This window comes from Rousettus aegyptiacus, unplaced genomic scaffold (genome assembly GCF_014176215.1).
Source record: "Rousettus aegyptiacus isolate mRouAeg1 unplaced genomic scaffold, mRouAeg1.p scaffold_m13_p_10, whole genome shotgun sequence".
Lineage (NCBI taxonomy): Eukaryota > Metazoa > Chordata > Mammalia > Chiroptera > Pteropodidae > Rousettus > Rousettus aegyptiacus.
This window is the reverse complement of record NW_023416285.1, coordinates 4,155,568-4,170,365: the sequence shown is the minus strand read 5'-3', so window position 1 is coordinate 4,170,365 and position 14,798 is coordinate 4,155,568. Positions and strand designations below refer to the sequence as shown.

The 14,798-nt window shown below is 52.8% G+C and overlaps 1 protein-coding gene across 2 annotated transcripts in view; it reads left to right on the top strand.

Moving 5' to 3' along the window:
- Window positions 1-14,798, top strand: part of CLNK (cytokine dependent hematopoietic cell linker) — a 109,074-nt gene that overhangs the window by 27,689 nt on the left and 66,587 nt on the right. For both annotated transcript variants that reach the window (XM_016128470.2, XM_016128471.2), the window contains exon 3: window positions 14,656-14,727. In XM_016128470.2, the coding sequence (XP_015983956.2) occupies window positions 14,656-14,727 (72 nt within the window). The remainder of the gene's footprint in view (window positions 1-14,655; window positions 14,728-14,798) is intronic.

Here is a 14,798-nt window from a genome sequence, read left to right as displayed (position 1 = left end):
CACTAAGCACCTGAAACAGGAAATTTGTTCATTTGTTGCAGTAACAACCAACCCCTAAGAAGATAGATTGCTATCACATAAATGTTCATTATTTTGTTCACACAAGCGTTAGGAGCAGGCACTTCTCCAGGGCAGAGCCTTCCCACTCGGTGGTCCAGGAATCCAGGCCTCGCACCTGTAGCTTTGAGACTGGATCAGGTGTCTGGGACCGGTGGGCAGAGACGTGGGGGGTGACGGCACACTTTCCTTTTGTTCACACCCCATTGTCCGGAACGGTTGCATGGCCCCGCCTAGCTGCAAAGTTCCCTGATAAACCCCAGCCTTCAAAGTTCAGTGCCAATCTAGTAATTGAACCTCCTGGCCTACACTCTCCTGCCTACACAGCTGAGCTCCTAGCTTCTGGTGGTTGCCGAGAATTCTGGGCATTTCTTGGCTCATAGCTACATCATCCCCATCTCTGCCTGCACCGTTACGTGGCCTTCCGTCTATGTGTCTGTCTTCACAGGGTGTTTTCCTGTGCGTCTATCTATCCCTCTGTCTCTGCTCTTACAAGGACACCACTCATATTGGATTAAGGGTCTACCCTACTCTAGTATGAACTCAACCAACATCCTCATTACTTCTGCAGAGACTCAACCCACCTTTCTTGGAGGACACAGTTCAACCCACACTACTGCTTGAGAAGTCTCCCCGTGCACCTTGGATAAGAATTACTGCCTCTCCTCTCTGGTTTCTTGTGCATCGCATGCCACATACCATGAGCATGGCATTCGCACCAGTGTGGGAGTTAGTGGTCTGCACGCCTGCCTCTCACTTTGTGGGCGGGGACAATGTCTTAAGTACCCTTTCCGTTCCCCTGGCAACACTTGGTGATGCCTGATGCTGTCTAGACAGCCCAGTCTGGAAGAAAGATCACAGGCTTCGGAGACATGTATTGCTGCTGTACCCTAACCCTGCCACCTCCGACCCGGGCGACCGCGAGAGAGGTGTTTAACCTATAAGATTTCCAACTTCTTAATCTTTAAAATGATTGTAACAACCAAACCATCTTTAAGCCACAAAAGGAATATACTCTCCCCTGAAGAATGCCCAGTGCAACAATGCGTTTTATCAAAGTTCCTTCCAGCAACTGTATTCTCTCTCTAATGACTTTCACTCATCTGAGTGAGCCTGAAGAGGGAAGTCACATTGTTCTCCTGAGCCTGCACGGGAAGGAAGCACAGAAGCTTCGGGAGGCTAAGCGACAGATGTTTCACAAAACCGAAGTCTGACTGGGAAGCTGGAGACGTGGGGGCGACCCGGAGAAGCGGTAGGGCAACTGAGAACCCTTAAAGTAATTAGCGCTAAAAACACAGTCTTTTGGAGAGCAGTAAGCCCGGTAGACTGAACCCGGGCTGCACGTAATTTTCTCTTCCATTAGATCAGACGTGAAGAGGTAGAAAGCATCAAGCTTGAGTTGCAGGGGAAATGACAGGCAAATGCAATAAATAGAGCTAATTAACTTGAGCTCCATTCCCCGGGTTACCGAGGGCTGGCTGCACACCGCGAGCTGGCGGGGAACCGTGGCTCTCTGGGCCTGCCCACTGATCCAGGAGCACCTTGTAAGACACCTCCCAGAGCGGCTGCCCTGGCATTTCTTTTTCTATCCAAAGCCTCTTGCGGGCCACGTTTTTAGGGCCCGTATTCAGCCTTCCTCCCTTAGTCTCTCCTCGGTGTCCCCTCTTTTCTCAGAGGCCTCTCCCGAAGGCCCTCATGGCGTCTACCTCCCTTCTCTGAGCTCCGGCCCCTTCAAGACGCAAGTGTTGGCCATTGAGCGGAAGTGCCACACAACAATCGGAGACCGGGCTCAGGGCGAGCCGGTCGGTCTGGACCCAGCTCTACCTGGGCGACCTTGAAAGGTACCTGATCCAGCCTGGGTCTCATTTCCCTTGTCTGTAAAATGGAAGTTCTCGTTCTAACCACCCCCGTTGTCCTAAGTATTGACAGGAACATGCGAACCCAAAACACAGCCGTCATCTCGTCCCGTGACGGAGCATCCAACTTTGCCCAACTCGTCCCGTCACCACCAACCTCAAAGAACAGACCCGGGGAGCAAAGGAGAGAGAGTATCGAAAGCAGAACGCTATCCGGCCCTTCTTATGTTGGGGTTGCCGATCCCGTTACCCTACTCTGTGGGGTGGATTCTTTGCATCTTTCCTCCCAGTTACGTTCCCGCTGTTTAGTATGACATGTAGCAGATGTCAAAGCATGGCGCAGGAAGATGGCAGACACTCGGTCCTCAAGGACCTGCAGACATCCAAGGGGGCACCATGGCCCAGAGGAAAGAGAGTTAGTTGGAGGGTCGGATATTCCTGGGCGAGGTGTGGCATCGCCATCAAGTTGCTTATCTCATTTCCCGCCCCTCCGAACGGCAATCGCAGCCAAACTTCCCACGTGGGGAATGAGAATTCGAGGAGAGAATGTGGGCAAAGTGTGAACGTCTCACCCAGCACGTAGGAAGTACTCAGTAAATGCTCGTTTTCGCCAGATCCTCCGAGGAAACCACAGCCCGCCAGCGAAGGTGATGAGGATGGTGCCCGGAATTACCAGCAAAAAACAGCCCTCTCCAGCTAGGAGAAGGCACGAGCCTCACTTAAGAATGTTTAACTTAGCTTTAGTTCTATAAATGAAAAAGAAGCTCCCGATTTAACATGCTCCTGCTGTGGGTGGCCTCGCTGTGCTTGCTTATCTGGACCCCAGTTGGAGGTGCTTTTTAAATATTATTTAGTTCGTGATATGTGATGAATGCAAAAGTAGCGTGAACGTGCGAAGTGGTAGAAATCAAAAGGGAGTTTTTATGTGAAAAGTGAATTAAAATGATGAACGTCGCATGGTTTCTGTGGCACGAATTTCTTAACAGCAGCAACGCTGTGGAAGATAAACAGTGAATCCGTTGTATTTGAAAAGTATGGTCAATGTGTACCAAAAACATTCGTTGATTGAAAGAAGAGGAAAGTAACTGCCAGGCACTGGGCTAGGCCCAGGGGTACATGGCACAGAGAGGGGCTCCCCGCCTTCGGGGCATCACAACAGGGTAGAGGAAGCACATATTCTACAATAGTCACACGAAAGCTGGGCATGTAAATGAGAGTTGTACGTTGGGACGTATATGACATGCTTCTTTCACGCGCCTTTACATGGGACCCCGATGAGGGCTTACGATATCGTCTGTACCCTTCACGGACCAGGTGACAGGCAAAGTGATGGCTGATGGTGGGTGTGGTGGAAGTCACAGGAAAAGGACTGGGCAGATCCAAGAGGGAGTGTGGAGAGAAACTCCCCAAGATCGGGGATGGCTCGGTTGCTCTGGGACGACCCCTGGACTCCCCTGCTGCACACCTGGGTAAACGAAAGTGCCAGTGATAAACCCAACGAAGCCCAGGGAGGTGGAGATTTGAAAGACAAGAGTTAGGTTTTTGGACGTTTTCATTTTGAGATGCTCGTCAGGCATTCCGTTGGAGAATGATTGATGCCGCCCTACGCAAGGACTGTCCATGCAACCGCCAGTAATACCGCAAGCCAGCCTGCAAATCGGGCGTTGTACATATTGAGCCCTCCACCCCCCAAAAGAGGCTAGGGGTTCAAATGCAAAGACCTCAGGAGCAGGCACATCTGGCCCCTTCCTCTCCTGTCCATTAGCCACGGGCCCTCTGAAGGACAGAGCGTCACTAACGCGTAGGAATAATTCCTGTGTCCCTGAGGAGCTCCGAGAAGGAAAAGAGATAGAAAACATTCTCATTCCGGGCGCTACAGTTCCACTGTGTCCCTTTTCCCTTCGTGATTTCCCTCTCTCTCTTCTATCGCCCTTTTCCTTGGTGACGGGGCTGGAGTGAGTTACAAAGACATGCAATTAAAGATCATCGAAATCGTTATGTAATGTTAAAAAAAAAATTATGTGCTTTACTCCAAGTTCCTGTTTCAGAAAGATGAGAGAGGTGGGGGGGAGAGGGAGAGAGAGGGAGGGAGGGAGGGAGGGAGGGGGAGGGAGAGAGGGATCAGGTAGATGCCGCGGGTGTAGACATAGGCCACATATTCTATTGTTTTCTGGCCCCCTGTAGTTGTGACCCTTCCTCTCTAGCCTTTTCCCGTCCTTTTTCTTCGTCTGAGCTCCTGAGGCAGAGGCGATGTCTCTCTCCTCTGCCGCCTGTCTCTGGCTTCCAGCCTTGCGCTTTACCCGCTGCTGCCCATCCTACAGCAGGACACGATTAAATGACAACCTACCGAGGACGCGTACCTTAGGCAGCCTGGAAATGCTGTTCGATCGATACGCTCCGGGCAGGGGTCACTCAGACAGTGCTTGTGTCCTGTAGACTTCTTCGGGAGCTGACCTCATCTCGTCGACCCAAAAATAGCCAGACACCGGGAGGAGGAGCAGAGGGTAAAGGGAAAGCCGGAAGAGAAGGCCAGCAGCATGCTACGACAGGAAACGAGAGTGGGCCGGGAAACGCTGGTTCCCCAAAGACGCCTCTGGCTCCATGGATGTGGCTTGTGAGAGAGGAGGGGGCATTTCTCTGTGTTTCTCTCCTCTACTTTTTGTAAATACCTGTCTGTCTCTAAAAACCCTTCAAGTCGGAAGCTCATTAAATCAAGCACTGAACTAATTGAGTTAAGGAGGGTCTCTGGAATGGGAACTGGGTACGGTATAGCTATTTTAATAACTTTATGAAGGTCTAACATACGTGATAAAAGTTATTCAACTGCATACGTGAAAGCAGTGAACTTCACAGTATAGATTATAATACGCTGTTGTCCTCTGGTTCCTGCCACCAAACTCTGACAAGCGGTTTCAATGCCAAAGTCACGCCATTGCTGAGCAGAGAGCTGGCGGAAGCCTCCGGCGTGTGTGGGGGAGATGTCTGAGCCACGATGTGAAGGCCCCTTCCTTCCCCATGGTATTTTGCCCGAGGGTCGTGCCGAGACCCTGTTCGGTGGGCTCGGGGCCCCGGCGCCGGCGTCACGAGCAGCCATGAGCTACTGCATTCGGTCACGTCTCCTCACGAATGGCGAGCTCTTGGAGAAGCCCAAGAAAAACCCAAGAAGGAGCAGTCACGTGAGTGTCTGTAGGGCACATGGCACTTCAGTCAGACGCCCCAAGTTCGCTTCTCCGCATCACCCCTTTGAAGCCGGGCGGCTCCAAGCCTCGCTTTTCCTAGCCTCGGAACGGGAATGGTATCTAGAACGAGGCCCCTCACGATTTTGTGGCATTTACCACATAAAAGAAGAGCGTTCAAGGACTTTCAAGTCATTTCTACTCCCTGGAATCTTGTGCGATGGCCAGAATTAAGGACTCCCCTTTGCAAACAAAAGCTTCTTTTCCCAGTCTCTAAGCAGCTATTGTTCCCAAACCGCTCTCGTTTATGACCTAGATTCCGCATTCCAGGCCTTGTTTTGCCGAGATGAAAGGTCACCTGAGACCCCTTCGGAGGTATAAGTTTTCTCAGCATCACAACCAAAAACCCCTGGGCTAAGTGGCTCAGCGCTGTGAAAATCAGTGGAGTGTTCAATTACCCGCAGGGGTGTTCGCCGGTTACCTGCGCCCCAGCCTCTAATCATGGGACGATAGCCTGCCGATGGGAAAGTCTTCCCTGCACACAAAGAAAGTTCAGCGGGAAACTGCGGACCCCAGACCCCAATTAGAGAGTGCCGTATCCTTCCCTTGTCATTACGTGATTATCTTTTTCTTGACATTTTGTTCTAAAACATCTTCCTGGAGAGGAGAATAATGCCAACTTACCTGACATTGATTTGGGCGATCTAAGAACAGAATGATTTCAAGGCCCGGAGAGTCCAGTGGCTAACGGTCCTGGGTCCTCGCTGGATGTGATCACTTCCGACGCGTGGCCCAACTCCGCGTAGCAATGACTACGCCCTTAACTCAAAGGACCCCATAACAGAAAGGCCCCCATGACACGTAGCTTTCTCAGATTGCGTTATAGACTTATTCATCCCCCCTTTATCCCACAGCTGTTTAATAAACATTGATTATGTCCCAGGAACTGCTCTTGGGGCTGAGAATTAGAAGCCAATGAGATACAGTGTTCCCGTCTCTCAAGAATCTCCCTGTCTCAAGATATATTGCTGCCTTCCTGCGCCCTCCAGGACTCTCCCAAGAGACAGACGGGCAAACAAGCCCGCAGCACGGTTTCATACATGAAGCCTTAGGAGAGAAGTAAGCAGAGACCCACCAGACCCGGGAGACAGCCGCCCGACGGGGCAGGCAGGCAAGACTTGCTCGAGGAGGCAGAACCGGGTCTCGGTTTTGAAAGATGACCGAGAAGCAACCAGCCGAGGCAGCGTGGGGAGCGCCACAGCCCGGACGGGAGAAACCCCACGGCTCCGAGCTGCTGTATGCCACGGGCGCGGTGGATGGCACGCCTTCACGGGAAAACGAAGCTGGCGAGAGCCTGGCCGAGCAGCTCCGGGCGCGGTCAACGGCGCTTCTGAGACGGTTAAGTCAGCGCCCGAGTGAGCGACTTCATACGTGGGCTTCTGGTGTCAGCGGACACCCTGGGTACAAAAAACTCATTAAAAAGGATAAAATAGTTGGTTCCCACCCAACCCCTTCCCCCGCCCCCACACCCAAAAAGTCACAGAAGTCCAGTAAAATGGTGCCTCCCGGGGACAGTGGCGCCTCTGGCCACTGCCTAAAGGCGGGACTGGGGTACGTAGCTGTCCCTTCCGGCAGGACCAGGCTCTCCTCACAGTGAGGACATGTGCGCTCTGAGCTTCTGGGAAAGGGAGCAGGTATAAGAGGTCGGAGGAGGAGCCCGGAGCTCTTCCCCTGACCTCCATTCACAGAATTCCCCCCTTGGCCATGAAAGCCAAAGAGGAGGAAGGAGTGTCCAGGCTAGAGAGTTCTCACATCCTCCTGTGGGAAGAAAACCAGGGCTAATTACCGAGGCTCCCTCTTTCCACAGCCCTGAGACCCGGCTGGCGACTATCCAGACAGGGAATCGGGGAAGAATCCAGAGCTCGAGCCGAACGCGAAGATGCTGGGCTCACAGCTCGCCCTGGTCACTGCGGGGCAAGGTGTTCCGCCTCCTTCAGCCTCAGTTTCTTCACCTGCAAAACGGGCCTCAGAATGCCAGCAGTCTGGGAGGGGGACCTGAGACTCTGCTGTTAAACGCCTTTTTTAATTCATTCGTGTTTTGATTGTGTGTGTTTGCCCGTTTTCTTGTTTCTGAAGATCACAGAATTCCATCCTGCCCCATTCATAATGCCGAACCCCGTCTTTCCTTCCGTTTTTATTGGCTTTCCTCTTCTTTCTCTTCTGGTTCATGCTCCGCCCGCCCCTCCCTCTCTCCTCTCCCCCCCCCCCACCCCCCGCCCCACACCACATCCCTGTGATGCCTGCAGAAGTGAAGCTAATTCTAGTAACCAGTGAGCCAGGCCATTGTCACACAGAGCAGCCGGGGTGCTCTGAGAAAGACAGCAGCTCAGGACGCTGCATTTTACTTCCAGCCGGCGCTTGACCACGTTAGGGTGACCCAGACGCAGTCCCGAAGGCTCCATCCGTCTCCCAGTGATGTCTATCCCTGGTTCGCTGGCGGCCGCTCAGGAGACGAATGGGTTTGAAAACCCAGAGCTCCCAAAACCAGAGCGAGTTTGCTTTCCCGGCAGGTGATTACTACACTTAACTCTACTTCAGCAGGAAAAGGCTCTGGGGGTTGCCTCGGGAGACAGCTGGCTGTTGCCAGAAGGAACCACAGCCCTCGCCCACAGCTACGGAAGGACCAATCAATCCATTATGATGGGTCCCGCTTTAGAGAGGAGAAACATGTGACTCAGGACACTAAGATCCTCGCCCTGCGTCAGAAACCCCGGGTCTAATCACGGATGTGCCGTGTACCAGCTCTTCCCGGCACCTAAGCTGGCCTCACCCTCCACGGGGCACCACAAATGGCGATGGGTCAGGGTGCATCAGCCTGTGGTGTTCTGGTAAATTTTATAAATGTTTAATAAACAGCTCTTCGGGGAAAAAATATGCGCGCGCGCACACACACACACACACACGAGTTGGTTATAAGCGTTAAAGATATAAAGGATGCACAGTATATAATTTTTAAATAACAATGACAGATGCAGCATTCTTTGCTGTAAATTTCTGTACAGCCCGTTGATTCTCACAGAATGATTTCGATTTTTTGCTGCACTCTTACGTCTGCCACCACACACAGCCCTCGCAGTATCACCGACTACGTTCCCTGCGCCTCACACCCCCGCGACCATTCGTAACCGGAAGTCTGTACCTCTCGTGGCCCTTTACCCTCCGCGCCCCTCTGCCCACGGCCCTCTCCTCTGACAGTCTGACAGCCGTGAGTCTGTTTCTGTTTCGATTCGTTTTGTTTTTGTAGCGTCCGCATAGAAGTGGTATTCGTCTTTCTCTGTCTGACTTATCTCACTTAGCATAGTACCCTCTAGGTCCATCATTCTCAGAGTCGACCTTCGTGTGACTGAGTAATAATATTCCATTGTGTATATATAGCAACTCTTTGTATTTTAAGAGGTTTCCGGGGCAGGGACACGAAGAACAGGTTGATTCTGTGCGCGGGTTGGGAGAGGTGGCGTGGGAGGCTGCCACAGAGTCTCAGCCGTTGTTACGTCCCCCGGGTGCCCCCCTCAGTGCCCCAAGCCCGAGGGCCCAGGGCCCAGTGAGCATCGGTGTCTGCTGAGGTTACTGCAAACCTTCCCCAGAGGTCTCCCTGCTTCGACCCCGCCCCACACAGTCCATCTACTCTCCATCCCGCTGTCAAAGAGGTCCTGTGGGGACATCACCCAGATCGGCATGTCCCTCCACCCAAGCCCCTGCCATGGCTTCGCAGTTCTCTGGAGCCCACGTCTAAGGCCTCGCCCCGCCGGAAGCTCCTGATCACCTTCCAGGTCCAGCTCTGGGCTCCCGTTCAGCCGCCCCGGCCCCCTCCCCGGGACTCGGCTCCCCAGCTGGGCGCCTGCTCCCTGGCTTTCCCCTCGCTGTCCCAGGGCCGGGCGCTCTTCCCGCAGGCGCCCCATCGCTGGCCCTGTGGTGACCTCCCCCTCCCCCGCTGTCACCTGCTCAGGGAGGCCTGCCTCGGCCACCCCATGGAAGGGTCACCTGCCCACACGCCCTTCTGTTTATCGTGACTGTCGGCCTTTTCCCCCCGAAGACAGAGATCCCTTTCTGTTTGGTTCCAGGCAAGAATCTTCGTTTCGTTCACTGAGGTATCCCGGGCGCTGGGAACAATTCCTGGCCTGCCCTGTGAACTCAGACGGGGAAATGACGTATCGTTGAATTAATTGTGATAAAGATTTCCAGCCCAAATATTTACTGAGAACTTATATTCCAAGCAGTGTTCTAGCCATTTTGCAAGCATTATCTCATTGATTTCTCACAATGCTCTCAAAATCTAGGAAAATCCCAACACCTCCCATGCCGAGCGATGCTATTCGAGAGCCCCTGGGAAGCGCGGATGAGCGGATGTGTTATAATGATTAGCTCCCTGGGTTTGGTTATTTTTTGATAAGCGCTTTGGAAACCCACGTCACCAGACAATATATAAAGATAGTTCCGCTGCAGCTCAGAGCTCATCAGGGCAGGAAGGCGACTGGGGGAAAAGAACGGCATCTAAGCCCTGAGGTAAGGCTGGGATCCTGGCCACTCTCTGTTTCCATGACACCCGCCATGATGCAGTAGAAAGAAACGGTCCTTGAGTCGGACGAGACGGATATTAATGCCCTCACAGCTGTGTGGCCACGGGCGATGCGTGTGGCCTCTCTGGGCTTCTTTTTCTCCATCCGTAAAGTATAACATACTGACAGAAATAACTGAGAAGAGTAGCTGACATTCTGCAGGCTCTTAGGCCGACGCGTCCATCACGCCAAGTTGTAGGGACCGATTGCAAGCTCATGCCTCTTCCTCGACGGTGACGTGGGACAGAGCTGGCGCAAAGTCACAGCTGCACACCCCGAGTCCCTCCCGCCTCTGCGGAGCCCTTCCTGCGGGAGGCGCCTGTCACTGCGAGCCGGGCACGCAGAGGCACAGTCATGTCCTCCTTCTACTGAGGGACGGGAGCAGGTTACGTGAGCTCTCTCGGCGCTCGGCTGCTGAGGGAGAGAAACCAGAGGCTCCAGAAACGAGAGAGCGCGCACTCGGTGTTACCCCGCGAGCCTCGTCACCGCGGACATTCCGAGATGCAGGGGGTGAGCTCATGCTGCTTCCTCCGCTTACGGGGGTAGATCTGAGGAACCAGGCCGGCCTGGAGTGGGCCGATTGCTCGATTGCTCGTGGCAGCTGCCATTGGGGTGCGAAGCAGGGGCCACAGAGAGCGAGCTGTGAGGAGAGGCGCCGGGGCCAGACCACGTGGGACACGTCCCGTGGGTCGCGGTGACTGCAGGTGGGCAGAAACGCCGGGTATTAGGAGGAGCACCATGGCAGAGAAGAGACAAGCGCCAAAGGCGCCAGGGGTTCCCAGAGCAGAGAAGGGGGGACCGGCACCCCGCCTCGCTGTCCTCCCCTTCTCCTCCCCGCCTCGACTTCCCGTCCTCTCTGTGGACCTTCTGGAGGCAGGCCGTGCTGGACCAGGAGGCGGGGAGAAGCACATCGCCTTGAGGGGCTCGCTCCTCCCGGAGCCCCTCCGACGCAGAACCGGGAGCCCCGCCCCCGTTCCCGCAGACCACAGGAGGCCGGCGACGTCCCTTTCGCTCTTGGGCTTCTGCTGGGTGTGTACTAACCGGGCACAAATCAAGGTTTTGTGCTGAGGCTTTTTTTTTTTTTTTTTTTTTTTTTTTTTTTTTAAGATACGCACCTTGCTTTTGCCATGTTTTTTTCCACCACGCTCCCAGAATCTTTCGGGCATGGCCATCTATAAATTAAATTCCACCGTGAAGAGATCTAGAGACCCAGAAAAAGGGGCATTCGCTGTCGTTATTGTATTTGTTTATTACGTACGTTAATGGTCTCTCAGAAGCTGCAAGCCCTGACGAGAAAAGCAAGCAGCAAGCTTTTGAAAAGATGGGATGTAAGGCTCTGGCGGTTCGTTTTGTCCTATTTTCGTTTTCTTTTTTGGTTCTTGGTTCATTTGTTTCCTTTTGCCGAACCCAAATTGAAACAAAAAAGGAAAGAGGGAACCATCCCCATGAAGAGTAACAAGACTGTGCAGTGTGTATAGATATCGAATTATAATGTTGCTCACCTGAAACATACAATTAAAAAAAAAACTCTTAAAAAGGATAGAGGGAAGACGTTTTCTGGGGTTTCTTGAAACCTGAACATAAAGGATTCAGAATTACTTTCTTGTTCTCTAAATTACGTTATCTATTGCCTTCCTTTACCTCGAGAAAATTAAAAAGAAAAGGGAGAATTTATTTAGAAAGACACACGAAAAAGACTTGTAATTGGAAGACGAGCCCTGGGCAAGCCAAGGCCAAGTGGCGGGGGCCACGAGCAGCACGCTGGAGCCCTGCCAGAACCTTCCATCAGCTTCCGTCCCTCTTCTCGGGGCCTTCGTGTCCTCGTCTGTAGAACTGACAGGTCTGAGCAGATGACAGCTACCTCTCCATCGAGCCGCATGCTCTGAGAAACTTTAAAACTCTAATTCTGAGACAGGAAGGAGCTAAATGCAGACACCGCCCTCTACTCTGCATCTGCAACCCGTAGGCAGAGCCGGTCTATTCTAGCACGTTCCGGATCCATTTTCTGCCTTAATAAACAAGAATTAGTAACGCCCTCAAGAGAGTCCTGCGTCCATCTATGGATCCTCTCATGCACAAACATTTTCTCTGCTGCTGTTCTGTGTAAGGGGCATGACAACAGCTCAGGTGGTACCTGTGCACACCAACGATGGCCACGCAGGTGGCGGTCCCTGAAAACTGAAGCCTGATTCATCTCAACAGAGAAGCTAGAGCCTCTCTCCGAGTCAGCAAAAGCCGGAGTAGGGGATGCAGGGGCCTGAAGGAGGTTCAGAGAGGGGCTACACCCTGGGCAGCGGCCAGAGCTGTGCCCACAGGGGAAGTCAGGACACAGCCAGGTGGGCTGCCCTGCAGCCAGGTAGCCATTCAGATCGGGAGGGAAGGAAGGTAGGAAGCTGTGGGGGCAAGCGGCGGCAGAGGGGGTGAGCCCTTCCTTCACTCACCAGCTTGGCTCCCTCTCGCGTGGCTGCCAGCCTCGTGCGAGGAGGACCGCTTGCATCTCGTCCACCTGCCTCCCCAGTCCCAACACGACACCCGGCACACAGCGGCGACTCGGAAGATGGCACCAGGCTCTGCTTCCCATTTCCAGTTCAGTTCAGTAAAGGACTCGAGTGGGAGAGGGCTTGGCTCGCATGACCAGAGTCAGCCTTTCAGGGGCTACTGAAGAGCATGGAGGATGAGGGGAGCCCAGGACGGGGTTGGGGGCCTGGGAAACAGGGCTGTCACCCAGAACACCTGGGCACCATCGCCTAGCCAAGCTGACACAGAAAATCAATCATCACAGGGTAAGAATAGGTGAGGGACAGCAATTAAAAGATCTCATTGCGGTCAACTCATTATTGAGTGGCCATTCCTCTCAAGTTCCTCTAGGAAGGGTCACCAGCCGGGGTCAGGGGCCAGTCACCTAACGTAAAAATGTAAGATAGCAGGGTGTGACTAGCGAGGCTTTATGAGCGTGAGCAAATGGGCCGTACGTAAATATACTCAAATTCAAACTTTAAAACAACCCAGTGGCAAGGGGCCTGGGTGTGCCCTTGAATTCTTCTGGGTTCAGCAGTATGGACATAAAAGGTGTCCAGCACCCAGCTACAGAGCATCAAGTCCCCAAGGAACTGGGCCTTGCTCTGGTGCTCGGGGACAGGGCTAAGCTCCCAGGTTTAGAAGAAGTTGTGTACAGGAATATACAGCCGGAAGGAAGTTTGCACACAGCACCCACGCAGCTTAAGGACCAATTGGAAAGAGCAAAATGGGACGCCGTTTGTGACTGCAGATGTACTGACCATTTTAAGGCGGTTCGAAGTACGGCATTCTGCTGCAAAAATGATTCTAATGGCCTGTCACACGCAAGAAGCAAAAAGTTGGAGAACCAAATGATTCTGGAATTTGCTGGAGTCTTCTGGAATGAGCTAAAAAAAAAAAAAAACTTTTGAAAATTGCTCTGACATTTTCAGGAGCCGTGCACGGAAGGTTAAAAATTTGGCTGCAGAAAGAGTCTAGCTGATTTGGTTTGGAGATTTGCAAAAAAAAATAATCATCATCATCATCATCATCATCATCGTCCTTCCGGATGTTGCTTAGGAGCCACCGCTGCTCACGCTTCCACGCTGAGGAAGCAGTGCGTGTGGCAGAGGGACTTGCGCATCTCACCTCCTGGTGCTCACGTCCCTCTCCTCACGGTGAGCGAGCCCGCGACGGCTTCGAAACAATGCGGGATGCCGTTCCCGCGACTGCATTACGTCCGACTGCAAACGTCCCTGTCTCCCGGGTTTGCACGTTTTCATGAAGCAAGTGGCCGTGTTAGGGGACGCACACCGCAGGCCAGGCACCGACCCAGGCCCCGCGGAGGCCACGGCCTGCAATCCCTGCCCTCCTAGAGACGGTAGATTGGCAGGTTTATCCAACAAGTTCCGAGTTAGAACAAAAGCAAAATCGCAGCTCAGACACATGCTGCGAAGGGGCCCGGCGCAGAGGTCGGGGAAGGTCTCGCTCAGGAAGGGACCTCTGCCTGAGCTCAGAGCCCAGGCTAGAGTAAAGGAGGAGAAGGAAGATAGGGACATCTCAGAAAGGGGGGACAGTGCCTGGAAGAAGGGGCGAGCAGAGAAAGCCCAAGGGCCAAGAAGCAGCGAGTTTGGCCCCGGCGGCGAGAGCCCGGGGACGGTGTGTCTGAGGCGCTGAGCAGCTGTCCCGAGACACAGGGAGGAGGGTCCCTCAGCAAGCAGCGGGTAAAGCTCGTCCAACGCCTACGAAAGAAAATAAAGTATATCCTAATATACAGCTAATTAAATGAACTAAGGTGCGTAATAGTGACGGTCCCTGATAACGTACACCTCGATGAATTTTAACAGATCAACTCAACGTAAAATAATTGAATCTCTTCACAGAAAATGCCGTAAGGCAAAGTGCCTAAATTATATAGGAGTTAAGTACTTATTATCTGAATCCAAGTGGCTATCGTTAAACAGCCTGCCTTCCTACCCCGGATGATGTTTGCCAGTTTGGGGTCAGATTCAACTAGCACAGGAAAGCGGCTAGAACATGCCGTGGCCCACGGGCACTGTGGGACAGCCTCCCGTCAACCCCGTAGTGAAGGTGTGATACTCTTCGCTTTACAGAGCAACGTCCCAGAGACTCAGAGGCGAAGGGGCCCTGCCGACGTGGGGCACTCCATCCGAGGAGTTTCTCCCACCCCGCGCCACTGCCCCTTGTGAAGTGAACTCTTACATTAAAAAAAGAAGAAGAATTTAAAGTAATTAAATTACTTAAAATGTGGATTTTTTTAAAACCCTAGTGGAAATGCTAAGAGAGATCTAGAAATATGTGTGAGACATTAATTCCTGAAATCTGACTGGCTGGTTGTTTCTAAGAAAGGAAGCAATTAATTCCACCACCACCCCCACCACTGCCCCCCAGCTTCTTACCCCGTCCTGACCATGCCGTTTCCTTTCTTCCCAGGGGCAATAGAAGGACCACCAAAGAAGGACCCAGCGACTGGAAATTCCAGAACTTCTCTCTGCCGAAAAATAGGTGAGAATATTTTGTTTATTAAGAGAGGAGTGAAAAGTTTGATTCTGTGGCAAATCAGCTGACCATCTCAC